Raw genomic sequence first — 20,365 nt, forward strand, 5'->3', positions numbered from 1 at the left:
AAGGAGAATCAGAAGATCCCTTTTCAAGCAGACTGTGTTTAACAGAGCAGGGGATGAAACAGAGCTGCTAGCGGAACTCACCTGTCTGTGTAAGCTCTCCCATTTCACACAGGGAATGACTGGGGAAGTGAGGCAGGCTGCTCAGAGAACCATCCATTTGGGCTGCAGACCCTTTGGACATATGCTTAATGAAGGCTTCAAGCTGAGGATGAGAAGGTTTCCTAGAGAGATACAAACCAAAATGTGAAAACTTCCAAAAGCATATGGGAAAGCAGCTCAAGAGAGTCAAGTATTCCAAGTATGTCAGATCAGAAATTTCATGATGTGAAGTTATTTCCCACTGGGACAACATCTGCTCTTACTCAGGACTTTTGCAAGTATGGAAAAGAAATCTAACTACTTACGATCTACCAAAGAACTACAGAGAGAAAGAACTATGTCTTGTCCTGTTAAAATTATGATACCTTTCACTAAGTATTTTAGAGCCATTTCTGGGGCTTGCTTTGATTTCAGTCACTAATACTGTTATGAATTAAAATGAAAAAGAAAATATATTAAAAATCCTTTAAAAACCCTCCAAACCTCTCTCGTTTCTGAAGTACCAATGCTCTTTAGCAGCACAGCCAAAGCCAGTCACAACCCAAAGGGTTGGTTCAAATACAGTACTTTAAGGAGATGATCTTGAAGGAATTCCCAGATACTGTAATGTGCAATGCTGACCACAATCTCAGCTTTTATTTCTACTTCCTTCAGCCTCAAATCAAATACCACATGTAGCCTTGATTACGTGGAACTGGAAAGCAGCGGCCCCACTAAAACTGGAATCATTGTCTGGGGTACTGCACTTTTATCCAGGAAGAAAGAGCCCAACACTGCTGGACACATACATAAGTAAGATACTCTGCCATGGAAGTAATGAATGCAGCTGGAAGAGATATTCACTAAAATATCCAAGTTAACTCAGTGAAACAGAGTTCAAGTCAGTGAAAGCTTAAATCTCCCACACTACACTGGAAATTTCAAATATACCATGGATTCAGCTCACTGTGGTACTGCTGCACAGAAAGTTATAGGTACAAAAAAATCCCACAAGGTAACCCAAAGGTAACCTGAACCTTTAAAAAATAAATCTGTGATCATATTGTGATCCCATGTGATGACATTCCTACAGCAGAAATGCATTACACAAGTGGGGACTTCCTTGTTAAATGTCAGCAGTTAGCAAAGGTTACACATTCACCTCTCTAATTTTGTGCAGAACTGCACCAGAAACTGCCTGGCAACCCAGCTCTGCTCCAGATGGTTCTTGTCTTGATAGGATGTTCAGCTTGAATACAGTTATTTTCATGTTGATTAAAAAACACACATATAAAATAAACTTTGTCAGGGATCTCTTACAGAACTCCGGGATTTGTGTTTACTGCTCACATTTACACTTGTTAGAAGGATAAACTATTTTTGATATAAAAATCTCAGGTCTTAAAAAGGAACTTGACTTGCACACCAGAGGGAGCAGTAACACCACTAAAGCAGGATAAGAGTCTGAAATAGAAGTTTGCTGGGACAAAGACATCCATGCTCACTTAGAAGAGCCAACTGAGGAACTCTCACACATCAGAGGACCTCTTGCAGAGCTCTGCTCACAGCCTGCATATACAGGAGGGCTCATAAGAATCAGTGTCTGTCAAAAGAAAGATAGCTCATATCATTTTATAAAACTTCAATTTTCCAGTATCTAATTTCTCTTCAGGAAAAAAAAAATAATCCTGGAAGGAAAATGTTAATAATATGCCACAACTGCCAGTAAGAAAAAAATGCAAAATGAGACAAAAAGCATAATGAGATAAAAAGTCAGAATAACTTTTTTCATTTTACTTCAAATTAAAGGAAAACCAGTCACTTAATGATATTCTAAATCCACAGGTTCTTCTGTATATTGTAATTTTAACAAAGCAACTGAAGATCAATATTTGCAAAGCAGAGAAAGGAACAAAGCCTGGTTTCTGTTTCTCAAGCAGTGGAGGCTTCCTTTGGTACAATCATACATTAGAAGCCTTCTCCAGCTCCAGATGAACATTTTCAACAGAACATTTTGTACATTGCACTATTTTCACAGCCCAGCAGTGAAATCTAAAAATGGAAGAATTAAGTTGAGAAAATTAAATTGCACCCATTAGCAAATGGCTTTTTATGCTTATTACAGAGGTAGCAGGCTGAACCACAAATTTTCTAAATTTTGAACTTTATAAAACTCTACACATGAATAAACTGACAATCAAAATTTTCCTTAAACTCTGTTCATTCAATTAATAAGTTCTGCAAATACATGTGAAAGAAAACTAACAGAACTGCTTTATCCAGTCTGCTTCTTTTGCTGCTTTGCTTACAAAAGCCTGAAAGAATTCTAATGGAATCAAATCTGTGCTGATAAAACTGCCAGCAATCACTTGTGGGAACAAAGAAAGGGAAGAAGAAAGAAAAGTATTTATCTGTACTTTGCAAAAGGATTTTTCTGAAAAAATGGCAGGCAAAATAAATTAACTTTCAAGATAAAATTACAAAAGGCATGATAATTGATGATTTTATATTCCAGTGTATTAATAATATTAGCCATGGAGATGCAAGTTACTTAACTTTGGATTACACTGGATTTAAAGTGAGCACAAGATAAGCCCAAGCCTGCAGAAGTGCATTATGAAATAAAACTTTTGGACATCTTTCTGAATAGAAATTCAAAGCTTACTTCTTGTTAAACAGATATCCCTGTCCAACTGGGCCAACAAACACCTATTTATCTCAGCAGCAGGACTTGCAGCAGCACTCGGGCTCCCAGCTGACAAAGCATTCCCCCTCCCACCCCAAGACTGGGCTTTTATTTAGAATATGAATCCTCCTGTTGAATTGGCCAATTTACAGATGCTGCAGGAGATGGAGTATCCAGGCAACACGGCTGGGGCTGCTGGGGCTGCTGGAGCAGGAAGCAAAGGAAATTGCTCAGTTGTGCAGTTGAAAAGACTGAATTATCCTTAAAATTTTATTTCCATAAGAGTAATCAGAAAATAAAAAGAACTAAAGAGATATACTTCTGTAATTTTCCTGGCCTTACAATGGCAAGCTACCACATTTGCAAAAGGTAGTAGTATAAAAAATATTTCAAATTTTGTCAGAAAACAGAACAGCCTTTCATTTAAACCCACTAACAACAGCCACACTTCCCAATTTTAGCATTTATTTAAAAACTGTTAATCTGCCTTTTAATGATTTTATTTGTGTACAATAGAATAAATTTTATCTGTAACAAAACTGAGGATGCTTCTTTTCCCTCAAATAATTAATTCAGTTGATCCTTTTGTTATTTACAACCTAAGCACTGGGATAATAGATCCCAGATTGAATACTCAGGTTCTCATGCCCTAGCATTAAAATGGACCAACATTTAAATCCTTAATCAACACTTAAATATCATATTTGCAAATGTCTTAAAATGCTTTAATATCACCTTTTATTGCTAACCTGTAACCACTGTCCATGGGAAGAAATATTGTACAACTACTTGAACTATATAACATATTTATGCCAGGAACAGACCTGGCATCCTTCAATAATTCCTCAAAGAAAAAGGAAATTTTAATAGAAAAATTAATGGCAAAAGCTGAGAGGAGCAGGCTTCTCAGAAGCAGTTGCAGAGCCCTCAGTGCATCACTCAGTGAGTAAACATGACCCCACCAGGCTTCAGACACACAACCATGACTTTTCTGTAATCATACAATACAAGATTCTGCCTGCAAACTATCCCAAGAGCGAGTCCCTTTCTCTTTACTTAAAATGCAAAAAATTATTTTAGAACTTCAAGCAAAAATAACATGTGTTTTCTGTGAAGTTCAAGTAGGCAAAAAAAAGTGTGAGATCAAGGGACTACTACAGTGTGTGCTTTTCACAAAACAAATGAATGGAGAAAGCCACTAAACCTGACAATAGATCACTAGTCTACAGAAGAGATCCTAAGGCAGTGGTAGTACAGCTGGGGATGATTTATTCATAGAGGTCTCACAGCTTGTACATTTTTATACAAACTCCTCAGTGCACCCCTGGCAGGGTGAATGAGAGGATCTGTGAGGTCCCTTCCAGCCCAAACCATTCCATGGCTCTGTAATTCCATCTCCTCCACTGCTGTCTGGCTCTTTAAAGCCAGCAGAGGCCTCAGGAGACCTTTCTGCACCTGACTCTGGTCTGGATCCTACTCTGACCTCACTCCAAGTCAGATCCACACCCCCTCCAGCTCACAGTATGGTACTTGTCTCATCTCCCACCTCCCAGCTTGTTTTTGTGGCAGTTTCAAAACATGTGCATATTGAACCTAAAATTTCAGTATTTGTTGCTAAGCTTCTTATGATTACCGTCAACACCTCTCAAAATGTCTTCAAGTATATGCTAATTAACCCAGCTTACTATCAAATTATAGCAGTCTTCTGAAATCATTTTAGCATCTTCCAAAGAGCATTTCTTTTCTCTCACACACAAACTCAGCAAAGAAACACTGCATATTTTTCACTTATGACACTATAAATGTGAGCTACAAAAAGAAAAAATGTGTGGGATTAATTTCTTTCCCCCATAAGCAAATACTACAATGAACAGATTTTCATAATATCATTCAAGTAATTTTCTTGAGGAAAAAAGTATGCATTATTTGGTTCCCTTTGGAAATTTGCATCCAGTACAATAAAAATTATAACAATATTAACTGAAGTTTTAGATGGAAGAAATCTCCAAAGCATTTAATCCATTTGCTTATATTCATTCCACACTTATATGTCACAATCCATAATTCACAAAACCCAAGTGTGACCTCAAGGCTATTTTGCATATCCATTAGAAGTCCATGGGGCTGTGGCATAATCTGCTTAATTAATGAATTCCATCAGCTGAATGCCAAGTCAAAGAAAGAGCAGCCTGCATATGAGCAGCTTGCTTATCTGATGTTGTAAGTCCAGAAAGCTTAAACAAGCCAGACTTTCCATCAGACATCTCAGCTCAACTGCACAGCAGCAAGAAACCCTCAGTCAAAGGCAGTGATTACAGACCCTGTCACACTCCCCATATAAACACATTTACAATCAAGCTCCAAATTTACATCACAAAGGAATATAAGCCTGACAGCCAAACACAGCAAATAACTTCCTGATGCTGAAGTAATGAACGTTCCACTCAAAACAATGGCTTCATTCTAGCTTTATTCAGTTAGGTCAGCTTTAATACATCTGGACAGAATGATGCAACTCCTTTAATCTGTCTGCTGCCCTAAATTCAGAGAGGAGATGCTCTTTTATATAAATTTTGTTCTTGAGGAGACAAGGTCTTTCAGTGGCTGTGAGTGGTAAGGGATGTGTCATTTACACAGTGATGCTCTAATGCTCACACATCAGTGAGAGCCACGGGTGCTCCCCTCTGGCCTCCCCAGAGCCTGGCTGTGCCCTCTCAACTGCTCCACTTGGTCATTCTGTGTCAAAGCCACACTGCTTCCTTGCCTTTTATGGAGAGTTTGTCTGGCTCCAGGGCCTTCACATTGTTCTCCTTGCCTGAAACTGAAGTGGAAACAGCTATAAAAGCTTTTCTGACAAATACAAAACTGAGGTCCCAGGTGGCACACTAATACTCAGAAACACAGCTACTCATCTAACACTGTCACTTGCTGTTAACATCTTTTCAATAAAGCTTTCTCACATACATTCTAACATGACAGATATTAAGAAAGATCAGAGCCTTTAGGAACTCCAATAGAAATCTGGATCATATTTCTCTACTTAGTATTTCATGCTGAAAATAATCTCATCACTCACAGGCAGGTCACTAGAAATGCCATCATAGCTATTAGCAAACAATTCCATCTTCTTCAAAAAATTTTCCATCTTCTTCAAAAAATTAATTTTTTATTAAAACAGCTCCCACTCCACTCTGTGACAGAGATAACTGAAGTTTGGTCTCCTCTCTGCAGTCTCAGGAATGCACATCTCATTTCAGGAAGTTACTCAGTTTGCAGTGGGCACAGAGTGCTTATGGGCTTAGGGACCTCTCAAAGAAATCCAGCTTCTCCTGAAGGATGTTGGACCAGACCCCTGGATGACCCCTCTGGACAAAACAGGCATTTTGGCAGAAGCTGAAGTGTGAACACAGAAAAGCAGCAGCCAATGTCTGCCCTCTTGGGCTGCCAGTGAACACTGCTGGCTCGTGCCCAGCTGTTTATCCACCAGAACCCCCAACTCCTCTGCAGGGTTATTCTCAGTGACTCCTCCCAGTCTGTACCCATGTCTGGGATTGCCCTGAGCCAGGTCAACCTCTTGAACTTCCTGACCCTCTTGAGTTCCTCATGGATCCGTTTCTCAAGCTGGACACAAATTTCCTGTCACTGCAAACTGGCTGAGTGTGCACTCGATTCTACTGCGCATGTTGGTAATGAAGGGATTGAGGAGCACTGGTCCCAGAGCCCTGAGGGACACCACTCACCACTGGCCTCCATGGACACAGAGCCACTGATCACCTCTGCATCCATTCAGCCAATTCCTCATCCACTGAGCAGTCCACCCTTCCAATCCACCTCTCTCCAGCTGGAGTTAAGGATGCCATGAGGGACCACCCTGAAAGCCTTGCAGGACTCCAGGTAGATGACACTGGTCACTGGTCCCTTGACCACTGTCCCAGTCAACCCATCATAGAAGGCCAGACTGGTCAGGCACATTTGCCCTGAGTCAAGCTGTGCTGTCTGTCCTGGATCATCTCCTTGTCTTGCCCTTGCCTAAAAATTCCTTCCATGAAGATCTGCTCCATGAGCCTCCCAGGCACCAGGTGAAATGCACTTTCAGTGTGGCATTACCACCTCCAGCACAACAGAGTAAAGCCATTTGTGAGTCAAGAAATAATGTTCTTGCTTTTCTGGTGTGGATTAAAGACAAAGGAAATTCCATGCCATTCTGGAAAGAGGTATTTATGGTCCATCTACACTGCTCTGTGCACCTACTGTGCTTCTTTTCCTGAGTAATGGATGCAGGAACACAACACACAGCCCTCAGCCATTGAAATCTCCACCCTGACACTGCTGAGGGGACAGCAGCACAAAGGGGTAGATTTGCCCAGAGCTTTTGCTAACAAATCTTGGTATTTTTCTTTTAATTCTAAGTATTCAGTAGGTTTACTGCTAAGTCATCTGCTGAAAAATCATCATCATCCTACTGAAAAGTGTAATCAAACAAGCCATGGCAAAGGTTGGGAAATTACATCATCACTGGGCTTTTCTACTACTGTACACTATAATTCACTGTATCAGTGAGTAGAATGTAAACAAAAAAGGTGGATTTTGCCACAAAGAGCAATTCAGATCATATCTGCAGCTCAAAGTGATTCAGCTGTGAAAACAGTTTTCAGCAACCTACAAAGACATGATATTAGACAAAAGCACTATACTGAAACAGAAAGGAAAATGATGTTTTAGAGGCAGTTAGACACAAATAACTAACTTGTGACATTAAACAGAGAGAAGTAACTACAGGAAAGGGGCAGCTGTCATGTAGCAAAAAGCAGCACTTTCTGTTAATTTGTGTTTTAATAGTTAAATGTACAACTCCTATTTTTTCCTGAATTTTGACACAAATAATTAAGAAAAAATTCTGATAGCCTATATTTCTGAAGAGTAAAATGAAAAATAAATATAAATATGGATAAATAAATACAAATATCTAATGGTAGTGCTGAACTGCCTGAGAGCTTTCTGTTTTCAGCTGAAGGGAAGCGTGAAGGGAAGAGATCATCTCAAACAATGCACTTACATTTTCAAAATATAGAAACTTACCTAAGAGGAATGGCAGCTTAAATATCCAACTAAATAGCTTTTGCTTTTTAAAGAAATATGAAGAACTTACTCTGGTCTGAACTGTAACATGCAATAGCTTTTGTTTCAAAGAAAATACTGTACACCACTGATCCAGGGGTTGTTTTTTCAAAACATGGCAATACACAATGGTCAGAAGTCACAATGTACTTCAGGCTGCACCAATTGTTTCCTGAAGAGGAAAAAAATTATTCTCAAGCAAAAAAAAAAAGCTTAGTAAAGACAAACTTCAAGACGTTTTACCTGCTGGGCACCAACATGCAGTCGATGTCAGGTCTCTTTGTCTTGGGAATGGCATACAGAGGGTACCTATCGCCGTGTCGAATCAGCACTTGAACTGACACCAGCTTAAAATAATGAGGGGCATGACCTAAAGTGAAGAAAGGGAAATCAAGGAAAAAAAAAATTACCTATATCCACTTTCTTTAATATAAAAAAAAAATAATGTAGGTATCATGAGCTTGATAGCTTTGGTATTGAAATTAAAGAAAACACCCCTAGGAAATTACAATTTACCAACCCAAGAAAAAATTCACTTTAAATTGCAAGACAAGTTATACAAGACTGAGGCTCCTAGCATATCTCCACAGCACATCTGAAGTCCACCAACCACACAAAACACTACTCAAGCACTGAACTCTGTCAACACAATAAGGTCATTCCACTTTCATAATGCCTCTCTTCAGGTCCCCATCATAATGATGGATTTTGCAGCATGTCTAATCTGGATCTTTCTGACATACTAGTTTGTGATTTATTTGATAACCATTAGTAGGATATGCTAATGAAGGGCTTCATTCAAACTTGCTGCAGCTGCTGTGGAGTAAAGAATGCAAATATGCCTTCTAGCTGACCATGTCTAATGGCTTGTAATTCCAAAATAATTACTTCTGTGGGATTTTCTTCCTGAATTCCAAGTCAACTGTTGGAAATGCAGCTGATGTGTAACAAGAATTACGATTCAAATATTAAATATCTATACCCCTCCCAACCCTTTCAGTTTTAGACCTATAGCTGACTATTGGCTGGACAGAACAATTTCCAAAAATCAAGACAACGAAGAGGATCCAAAGGGAAGGGAAGGGAAGGAAAGAGCAGCAGCAGGTTTTGAATGATTTAATGTGACTCAGTGACCAGCTGGCATTTCCTCCACCTTCTCCAAGCAGCAATGACCTGACAGTGCACAGAGCTCCCATTTCCAGTCACAGCTCAGAGAAACAAGCAGCTGAGCTGAGGTGTGCCCTCCCCCAGCCCAGCTCACCTTCCATGCTGCGCTCGGCGATGCTGGGGACATTGCAGTACACCTGAGCTTCATAAACCGGGTCTATGGCAGGAGGCTCCGTCAGCAAATCAGGCATTATCCTCTTCCTGCTCTTGGGATTCAAGCCATCCTCCCTCACAGGGTTTACTGGGATTAAATGCACTGAAAGAAACAAAACATACACCATGCACCTTCAGGAGACTTTAGGGACATAGAGGATTATGATTTTATCATTATTTTTAAGTGATTATGCACAAAGATTATGATTTCATGAAAGGATGTCTCTCAACAGTATGCAACAACTTCACTGTGATTTTTTTTGTTCCTGATCTACACAGCCCAGAAAAGCTCTGTGGCTAAGTCAATGCTAGGCTAAGACTTCAGGAACAGACCCAGATGTTCAACAACTCTGAGTTGAACATCTTCTTGAAGCAGCTTTTTCTCTCAGTCTCTCAGCATGAATCACAGAAAAAGTGCCACAATAGGTCTGGCTGTCCGTCACCATTTTTATTTAAAAACTGCCATTGAAGGACATCAGCAAAAGACACAGCACAGTTAAGATGAGGGTGGTACAAAGCACTGGGAAAACAAAGTAGTCAAGATTGAAGGACTGGATTATTCATCATTTTCCTCACTAATCCCTGCCCTTACATTGCCACCTTGTCAACCTTAAACAGTCTCTTTTATTTAAAATAAAATTTAAAGCACAGAAAATATATTTCTTTGAATGAAACTGAGACTACCCAAAAAATATGAAATACAAAAAAATGCACTAAACACATACAGAGGAGAAGCTAACAGAAATACCACCACTAAGCCTTCTGACATGTAGATGAAAGTTGAAGCATACCTAAAGGTAAGGCCAGAGTTGTGATGACCCTGCCTTAATGTGAGAGCATCAGTGAGTCTTAATTAATGAGTCTTACCAGACTGCACTTCTAATAACAAATGCCTCTATTCTACTCTGTTTTCTGGAATTTTAATAGAGGTGAAAAAGAGGAAGAAATGTGTTCATATTTTTAGCTCCTATCTTGAGACCAAAAAAAAAAAAAAAAGACAAAAAATTTCAAAGCAAAACTCTACTAATTCTTCTGTATCAGTTCCTCAGCTCCATCTTGACTCCCAGTTCCAATTTCAGAGGTGAATTTGTTCCACAATAAATAGTAGTACAGACCAGGAAAACCAATGAAGACAGCAAACCAAAGCAAAACACACACAGATTTTATGAACACATAGCCAATAATAAACACAGGCTTCATTCTTACACTACAATACATTACACTTCAAATATTTTATGTGGTTACTCTTTGTCTGCCAAAACCAGAACCCAAGCATTTTCCACAGCCTTGCTAGTGCTGTTGACAAGGCCAATACCTGCCAAGTGCAGCGACTTGAAACTTTTCACTAAGCTGTTTCAGATCTTGCTTTCAGCTGGGTTTGCTGGGAATATTAAACTGCAATTTTGACTTTGGACATTTTAATTGTGGAGCTCAGCTGCCATTTCACCTTTATCTACCAGATTCAATTTTTATCTCCTTACTTAGACTCAGGTGGTTGTGAGACATTGCAAACCCCTGCCTAAGACACTGGCAGTGACACAGAGCCTTGGCAATACCTACCAAAGGCTGGGAACTCTGGCCTTTGCAGTCCATTTGTACTTGGGGTCTAAATCTCAAGCCCAAGAATGTCATACAACAGTGACTGGACTCTGCAAATAAACAGCACTACAGCCAGCAGCTGGCCTCAGCACAGATCACAGGCACATTCTATCGGCCAAGTTTCCAACAGAAAAGGTTACAGTAACAACTCCAGCTTTCTGCAGCAATTCTCTCTAGAGCAACCCACAAACAACACAGCTACTGCTCCCTAAGGTCACACACAGAGCTGGCTCAAGTACCCAGGAGGTCTGCTAGCTCAAGTCAGCTTAGACACAGGAGTGTTTCAGCAGACAGGAGAAACCATACCCCAACAGCAAAAACTCCGAGTTAGCTCTGATCCTAAATTTTGGTTGGGAGACTTAAAAGCAGAATAACGATCCTAATTTTTTCATCTAAGGCAGTTTTAACCACAAAAGCCCTGAAGAGATCCCACTTTTGTACTGAGACTATTAAGCGTAGAAGCCAACAGATAAATACATCAGCTTTTAAAATCAAGTGCCTATGACTCCTGAGGCCAAATACCTTGCTTGCAGAAAGCAAGTCTCATTTCCAATCAAACTAGTTGAATAAATACTTTAACACTGCCAGACAAATTCAAGAATAAGGAAAAGCACTATATCTTACAGAGAAGCATCTACTCTTTAAAATATTAAATATAAAACTGAAGATTAAGAATAACATTGAATACTAAGATAACTTTGAATATTAAAATAACACTTGCAGGACTGCCAGAATACATGACTGCAATTTAAAAAACAACTGAAAGAACATTTTTAAAGGTGACTCTCAAGTCAGTACAACTCAAGAATATTTTGTAGAGAGGAAGAGGACTCAGAGATTAGAAATATCAATAGTTCATGACACAGTGGGTAAAACTTGTCCTTATAGTACAGTGAATATGCTTGGCTTATACAAGGGAGAAGCAAAGACACATGATAAGCTGTATTTGCTTTTAACACACTAGAAATAACATATATTGGATGAAAATAATGGCAATCAACCAAATTACTTACTCAAACACATGGGTCATCTATTTAATGTAGCTAAACAGAAAAAGGAATTACATGAACCAGTCTCCAGTCTCTGCAGTCTCCTAAAAATCTCCACCAGGTGCATATAGATGAAAACAACAAGTATTTCAGAGCTGGGGCAATGGGGATAGGAGGGATGAGGACAACAGGGAAGAATGACAACACAGGACCAAGGAGAAATGAATCTCAGCTGGGGCTGCCTTCCCACAGCTCAGCACAGCCTGAAGATCACACCCAGCCACACTGGTGCTCCTCAGCCCTTGTTAAAGCTCCTCAGAAGCTGGAACACTCCTGCGGGTTCAGAGCTTTGGGATGAGGATCCCAAGCAACACATCCTCCTTCTGTATTTCTGGCTGCTGAAACAACAGAGTATACTGAATATTTTTAATATTCAATTTTATTCTTAGTTGCTTCTCAATTATATCCTCATCTCCTACCATTCCCTGAGCATTGTTAGTGCCTCTTGCATTTATGATGTTCTCTCCTTTCTCCCTCCCTTCTCATTTCAAGTGCTTGGCCTTCATGCTCCCTTGCTGTGCTCATTCATCACACTTCTCCAGTCCTGCTTCACACTCTCATCCCCTCCAGCTCCCTTTGCACACAAGTCTCCATTTGGTCCTTCCCTTGTGTACTCCCTGTCCCACACAGAGCAGTTCTCTAAAGCTCTTTGAAGAAGAGCTGACAGTCTCTGTATCCAAGTACTTCCCTGCTGAAATCCTCCCCTGCAGTGGCAATGGCACCTCTGTCTCCCCCATGGGTTTTCTGGTCCATTTGTAAGGGACAAAAGTACAAACAGTATTGAACTGATACAGCTCAGAGAGGAAAGGAAAAAATAAATAAATTAAACTTTAAAAAGCCCCTCACATGAAGCTGAAATTGGTTCTTTTTTCCATACCCAGCTCTGCTCTTCCAGCTGCAAATCATTACAAGGTCAGAATCCTACTACACAGTTTTCACATTGTTTTTTACAGCTTAGCAATATTTTATGTGAATTTCTCTATTAGTTCACATGCACTTGCCCAAAACAGAAGTCTGCCAGTGTGCACATAGTCACACTTAAATCTATGATTAAGGGAGGTTTTGAGCAGGATTTTTCCACTGCTGTGCCTTTCAAAGCTCATGTTTCACTAGGACAGGAATACAACAATGTAAACCAGAAATGTAACAGATGATTTTGATGTGCATTTAGCACAACCAGAGCAGTTAATAAAATAGATCTGAAACATATTTCATCATCTAACTGGAACTTTTGCCAACACTGAAACTATAAAGTATGTGGACATGTTATTAGAGAGCTAGCTTGACAACAGAAAGGGAAAGAAAACATTTTTATTTCCCAATATCCATAAACTTATTTTTGTAACTAAAGAAGCTACATAAAAACTACTTGAGACAATAATTTTGAAAAAGTTATAGTGAGGGGGAAAAAGTAGTAAGTTACAGAAAAACTAAAAAGAAAGAGCTCAATGCAACTCTTCCCTGGGTCCTACCAGGCTAAAATTGTTTGAAACACGAAGTAACACTAAATACATGGGCTGGTATCAGGCAGAAGTAAGACCTGATGGAACAGTCAAACAGCAGCTGCTGTCTTGTGAGACAGAGAGGCTCGGGTCACAAAGGATTGCACTTAAATACTGCTGTAGAATCACTCCTTCAATAATTCCTGCAGCTCCAAACTCAGATGATTTTTTTAAGCCAACACAATTCAAAAGAAATAAAATCCAAATTCTGATACTAAGTTTAAAAAGAAAAAAAACCTCCAGGAACCTTTACTTTAAATCACACCACAGAACCTGAAGACCACGTCCTAAAATGAACTCAACAGCTTGACTGAGAAATGTGTTTAAACAAACCCAGTGGCATCTCAAAAACTGTGAATATGGTTTTATTTCCAGGGTACATTAATTAGGACCAATTTAAAGAGCAAAAAGTTAATTGCATGATTTCCATACTCTCTCCACCCCACCAAGTTCCTGAATGCCACCAAATATATAAACCCCCAAATATCAGACAAGTAGTTTCCAAGCAAGAGAAACTCAGAAGTGCTTTCAGTGGAATGATAACAATTCCTACACAGCAACTAATCCCCTCTGGAAAAATGGCAAGTTTACCAAATCAGCTATTGTGCTCAGAAGCCCAAGCAGGGAGCCAGATACGCATTAGGGCTACAAAACTGACATGAATTTGACAGAATTCAGTACAGCAGAAAACCAAACACACAAAGTGCAATTCATGTAGAAAGAACACCAAATTAAACACTAAATCACTTCATTATCAATTTCTCTCCCTCCTGCAGTCCTACTTTCAGCTTGAGATACAAAGGTAGCAACACTGTTTACCAAGAAACACATTTATCCATGAAAAAGAATCAAGAATATTTACCTAAAATCAGAAAGACAGGCAATAAAACCAGTTTCCATTGCTGTTTTCCCTTGTAGCTCCAAACAGCCTGAGAAGCAGCAGCACAAGTAGCCATGTTAGTCTCCATTTTCTGACTTAACAGAGAGCTGAAGTTTTCATCTTTTATAATACAGAAGGTTCTTTCAGGCCCATGCAAACACACTATTTAAAACAGTCCAACAGAAATGCAGCCACACAGCAGAAATGAAAAACAGCAAGCCCACTGTAAGGAACCTTCTGCTGATGTGTAAAGAAAAGCAAATGCACACGTTAGAGAGCACAAAAAGTCATTTATCCACTTCCACCTTTCCCCCCACCCTTTCTGCTCCTACCAGGGCAGTAACAAGGCTGCCTAGCACAGAGCAGAACACTCAGGCTTCTCAAAGTCTGGTCATGAATGTGGACTTCACAGATTGAGAGGCTCACTAAGGTTGGGAAAGGCTTCTGAGATCACCGAACCCAATTGTTAACGCAGCACCGCTGTCCTCACCACTGACACCCGGCCCCAAATGCCACAGCCACACATCTCCCCTCCTGTCAGTCTGCAGCTCCCCTGGCACAGCTTCAGGCAATTTCCTCTTGTCCTGCTGCTTGATGGGACTGGGAGAAGAGACTGGCTGGCCCCTGGTTACAGCCTCCTTTCAGGAGCTGGAGAGAGAGAGAAGGTCCCTCTGAGCCTCTTTTTGGTCAGGTTCAAGACCCCAGCTCTTCTTCTAGCTGCTCTCTCCCTGAAAAAATGGAAACTAGAACAGGAGTACTGTACAAAAGAACCCAAAAGAGAGAGGAATTCTTGAAAACAACTGAGATGGGGGGGAAAGGTGAAGAAACAATCTGGAAAAAAATCTGAAAAACAATCTGGAAAAAGCAGCTAAGGCACACATGGGCTGAAGAGCACATCCTGCAACACTGAGAAATGAAGCAACCTGAGCACAGAGCTCTGACATCCTGGGACCCTGGGTATGACCCTGCAAGTCCCAGGTCTGATCCCTGCAAACCCCCAGGTGTGGTTCCAGAAAACCCAACCCCCACCCCCCATGATCAGTTTTAGAGCTCTGCCTTGGACTGCAAATGCTCATTTGGCTATTAATGAAGTTCAAACGTGCCTGTGTGACACACAACCCACCTTTCTCATTTTCTGCTTTTGCATTGCTAAATAAAGGCTCTGACTGGCTCAAAGGTAAGATCTGTATTAACAGCAAGGGCCTTCATCCATAATGCATAAGGTCACAATCACTAATGTGCTGTATGTGAATGGTGAGTAATCACACAAACAAAAAGAGCCTCACACTGGTCAAACTATCAAGTACTATTCAATAAAATAACCATAAAGGTCTTTTGAAAGGCTTTCTAAGCCTGTGAACACAAGTTTCTAACTTTAGATTAAGTATTTATATAAAAATATAAATGGAGCTGCTAAACTTTTACAGTCCTAAATTTTCACTGGCTTTTCATTTATTAGAATGTGTAGCTTAATTAACAAAAAAAAAAAAAAAAAAACAGTAAATTTTATTTTAAATCAAACCTCTTGCCCTACAGAACTTGAAGAGGAATCTTTTTTTATGTAGCACCTGTCCACACTGAACCTACAAAGAAGTGACAATCCTCAGTGTCTTTTCAGTCTCAATCCCTTAACTACTTTTTTCACCACAACTCTGCTTCCCCAAGCATTTGCCCTTCCATTTTCTCCACTCCTGCTGTGTGTCCTGCCTGCTGAGGAGCAAGAGGAGGAGGGGTCCCTCAAGCACAGATGTGCTCAAGGGCAGCCAAGCCCTCTCTGGACTACCAGAACAGGCTCTGAGCTTGAAGGTTTTCTCCCCACAGTGCTGCTAAATTCTCTGAGCACAATTACAAAGGAGAAAAAAAAAAAAAGAGTGAAGGGAGCTATGGGGGAGGTGAGTAAAAGAGAGAAAAACAGTGGGGAATGGAGGAGGGCACACACTTAAATTTAACCTGGAAGAGCAACCATGAAATGCTCTGCTCTAACAAACCCCTGAGAAGACAAAGAAGGCTCCCTGGAGTGCAATTTCTCCCCAATATTTCAACCTGACAGTTGTGTGCATTCCAAGGTGACCCAGGTACAACTTCAGAGTGCAGCTGTGGCAGGGCAGCAGAGGGGAGCCCTTCCCTCCTCACACACCTGAAATCCTACCTGCCCAAATTCTGATCATGGGTGACCCAACACAGGCATCAGCCTCAGCAGGGAACAGGGCAGGAACTCCCCAACTCATAGCACTGACTAAGCAGCCAAATGGGAGCAAGCAGAGACTCAGATCCCCTCTGAGCTTCCAACAGTTTGCAAACACTCAGCACCAGGGGTGAGTTATGGGCTGACATGTGCCCAGACACATACACCTATTTAACCTACTCAGTTTTGTGACTGCTGCTGCTGTTTTTCCCTCTGTAAAAGAAATCACAGGAATTTAGAGACTTTTCAAGCAGTCTTACAGCACAGTTCTATTGCTAACAGCCCACATGTCATGTTCTAGGACAAACTTTAAAAAAATACTCACAAGTATTTAGGTGTAGCAAGCAAGTAGCAGATATAATTGAATAAATATTCTTTTCATGGCAGTGTTTCTAATCAAAAGTGCTGAAAAATGCTTGCCACAGCAGCCTTGAACACCTGCACTTCATTCTGCAGAGCCACACTTCTGCCATGGCCTTCAGCACAGCATATTTTGACACCAGAAATTAAAATCCACTAGAACAGTTCTATCGATCCTATCAAATAAACATGGACATCTCCCTTCCTACAGCAAAAAAACCAATTACTTTGGAAGACCATGAGGAATGCAGCAGCAGAATTGTGAAACAGAGCATCATATTTCAAATTCTTACAGAGAAATTTTAACCCGTCATGAGAAATTGATTAAATTCACATAGTTGGGTGGATGAGGACGGTGTGTGTCCATTTCAGGGCACTCATCTTTGTTGGGTAAATTTCTGCATTACTTGAGTCAATATCAGAAAAATGCTGCTTTTAAAATTCTGTTAAGTGCTATGTTTATATTTCCTCATGTAGTTCCTCAAACTACATCTTCAGTTTCATAGTGACAACACAGAAGTAACAGTCCCATTTCCTCCCCCAATTCCTTCTGTGATTTAATCAAGAAAAGAGGTGGATTTCCCTTTTCTTTAGCCTTGCACACTCAGTCACCACAGAGCCTGAAGCACCAGGTCCCTTCCTGCCCTTCTCCACCTGGAGAACTCAGCTACAGGCACTGTCCATCCAAAACATGCTGGAGATGGGAGCAGGGCAGCCACACGAGGAACCACTCTCCTCCAGCTGCAAAAATACCCACAGGGGAAAATTGAAATAAAAATGCTGTTTCTCTGTTTAAAGTGTAGGAAATGTAAGTTTTCTGAAGCATCCTGTATTTCATAGGTTCACTGACAGAAAATGGGAACTCAGGGACTCTAGGAGGCTGCAGATGGAGCTCAGCTAACCCACTGGAAGTCAGATCTGATGAAGGGGGAAGGAGTGTGAGCTCTAGAGTATTTAGATTTTGAATGTTTTGAAGAAAATCACAGACATTAGGACATAAGAAAAAAAAACCCTAAAGAGTTAACACTGCTCTCCTGCCACACACAAACAAAATGGAAGCCTACAGACACCCCAGCATGAGTTTGTCACCATAGTCCCTGCTTTCTCCCAGAACAATAAAACAATTGCAGCTACAACTTGTAACTACATCTTTGTTTTTCTAATCAATCCTGGTGTCATTTTTTTACATGAAAGGCAACCAAAAGCTTATTCTTCAGTCTAATGCCACCTGAGTTTTCAGCCTTCTTAGTTTTCAGATCCCTCAAGTTTTCCACTGGAGATGCAAATGTTCCTGTGGACAACTGAGAGCTGCTATAAATAGGCTGCTCTCCTCAGCTGCTTTTCACAGAGCTGGACAGAAATAGCCAACCCTCCTACCCCTTTCCTGGAGTGGGGCAAAGCCTTCTTGTCTGCCTATTTTCTGGTTCACAAGCTGTGAACCTTCTTGAAAGGTTTTCCTCATTTTGGGGCAATTGCCCAAAGCAGCCCTTGCCCATGGAGCCACAGCTCACAGGTAGTGACCTTATTCTATATCAGAGTCAGGGCAAAAAAACAGATTTCAGTACTTGTGTGTTCATGTTCAAAGGTAAAATAGAACAACTACACACAACCACCATGCCTGGTAGCTTACCAGCTTTAAACACCAGCACTGCAGAGAACAGGTTTCTTATTTCCAGCTGCATTAGTTGCATAGCTAGCAGATTTTTTTTGCAAGATCACAATCCAATTTACATGAGGAAAATAAATATGTTAAGAAAATCCTTTTTGCACCAAACACAACATGGCAGGCCTTGTACTCTTGTGTTTGAGACCTAATTTAAGCAGATACATTAAATTATACAATGTGTGCTTGCATTTATTAAGTGCAGATGTAGCTCTGAAAAGAGCTTTATCGTTTTAGGGGTTTCCCCCCACCCCCCATTGTTTTTCACTGGACAATTCAAAAGGGCATATGGCACTGCTTAAACAGCTTCCAGGATTTTCAGCCTGACAGCAATAACACAGCAATGCTGACTGCAAATCTGAGCCTTTTCAAGCTCTAGAGATGACAATCATTTTTCACTTCTCCTCCCAAAGTGAAAAATTACTTGCTGTATTTTATCATATTTTCCTACTACTCTGAAACTCTACATGTAATGTTCACCACCAAAGAGATTTATATTTTCATCAATTTAATATACTAATTTCTTTAAAATAAATACACATGCATGCTAAAGCTTTTCTTTCCCAGCATGTCACTAATTACCCCATGGCTTGGCTCTGCACTCGGTCTGGGGGGAGTGGTGGAGGTTCCTATGGGACACCCAGACAAGCAGATGGATTTGCTGCTCTATAAACACATTGCTCAAGTCACATCTTGCTCCTTCTCCAGGGTGTTCAGTGACAAGATGCAAAAGGAGCCCAGCAGTGCTTGCAATGACACAGTTATGTCAGTCCTGGGCCACCACAGGCTCACTGGGACTCCCAAGCGAGAAGGGCAATAAACCACCAGGCTCTGGTGAAGTCTCTCCTATTGCTGAGAGCTGCCACATCTCATCATGCTGTGAGAAGACTTCATCTGTGCCAAATCAGTGTCCTGAGGGCCACCAAACAAGGCTTAAATGCACAAAGGCTGAACAGGGGGGAATTATGGCCTGAGCACGATTTTTATAAATACAGCAGACCCAGCCACTGCTGCTTGTCCAACAAGATTCACAAGCACTGCAGGAAGATTGTAAAGCACTGTCCTGCTTCTGTCTACTGAGCTCAGCACCAGCTAAATGAACTAATCCAACTGAATTGTCCTGGAACAGATTCTCCCAACAGCTTTTATCAGCTGTGTTCAGAAACAGTTGGCAACTCTTCCCATTTCCATAGTATTGTCCCAAAATAAAGATCAACTGCCCTGCACTGATACACACTGCACTGAGTGCCTCTGCCATCCTTCTCCAGGGGTGGGGACCTTGGCTTTTAGTTTGGGGTTTGTTTGGATTTGGTTTTTTCTTTCCTTTTGTCCCGTATGATTCCAAATGCTGCAGTGGGAAGCTGTGCAGCAGCGATTGCAACACGACTGAAAAAAGGATGCTTGGCAGATTTCACACATGAACTGAACACCAACTTAGCAGCCAAGAAGATTCAGCACAGCAGAAGAACACACAGCAAAAAGTATTTTCTCAGGAACATGGGCTACAAATCCTTCAGGCTTCAGTGATCCTTTCATCTACAGCAGCTGAGCATGATACAAAAATACACCCCATAAAGCAGAGTCCAAGATGGTTCAAGAGTTGCTCCTGTTCTCTTACCCAGCAATCTGTTGCTGGCTTGAGCTCTCCACAGCTGAAGCCCTGTGAGTGCTCCCTGCATACAGGGCAAGCACGCACTACTCCTTTCTATCATCCTAGATGCCTCTTTTTCCTTAGGGCTCTCCCAAACTCAGAATGGGGAGACTCAGTCTCCTCAGACTCATCCCAAAATACTCACAGTGTCTTTTGACATTGAAGTCAAGTGTCATTAGGATGTGTACTAGAACATCAGGAATCCCAAAATACACAGGGAAAACAAAGAAATAAAGAGACTTAAAACCACACCTTAGCTCTGCCCACCACATCT

At 40.8% G+C, this 20,365-nt stretch overlaps 1 protein-coding gene across 1 annotated transcript in view; it reads right to left on the reverse strand.

Moving 5' to 3' along the window:
• Positions 1-20,365, reverse strand: part of PXYLP1 (2-phosphoxylose phosphatase 1) — a 48,360-nt gene that overhangs the window by 3,550 nt on the left and 24,445 nt on the right. The window contains exons 3-5 of the mRNA XM_030227233.2: positions 9,144-9,305; positions 8,126-8,252; positions 82-221 (exon numbers count right to left, since the gene is read on the reverse strand). Coding sequence (XP_030083093.1) covers positions 82-221; positions 8,126-8,252; positions 9,144-9,305 — 429 coding nt within the window. The remainder of the gene's footprint in view (positions 1-81; positions 222-8,125; positions 8,253-9,143; positions 9,306-20,365) is intronic.

The sequence above is a fragment of the Serinus canaria genome, chromosome 9 (genome assembly GCF_022539315.1).
Source record: "Serinus canaria isolate serCan28SL12 chromosome 9, serCan2020, whole genome shotgun sequence".
Lineage (NCBI taxonomy): Eukaryota > Metazoa > Chordata > Aves > Passeriformes > Fringillidae > Serinus > Serinus canaria.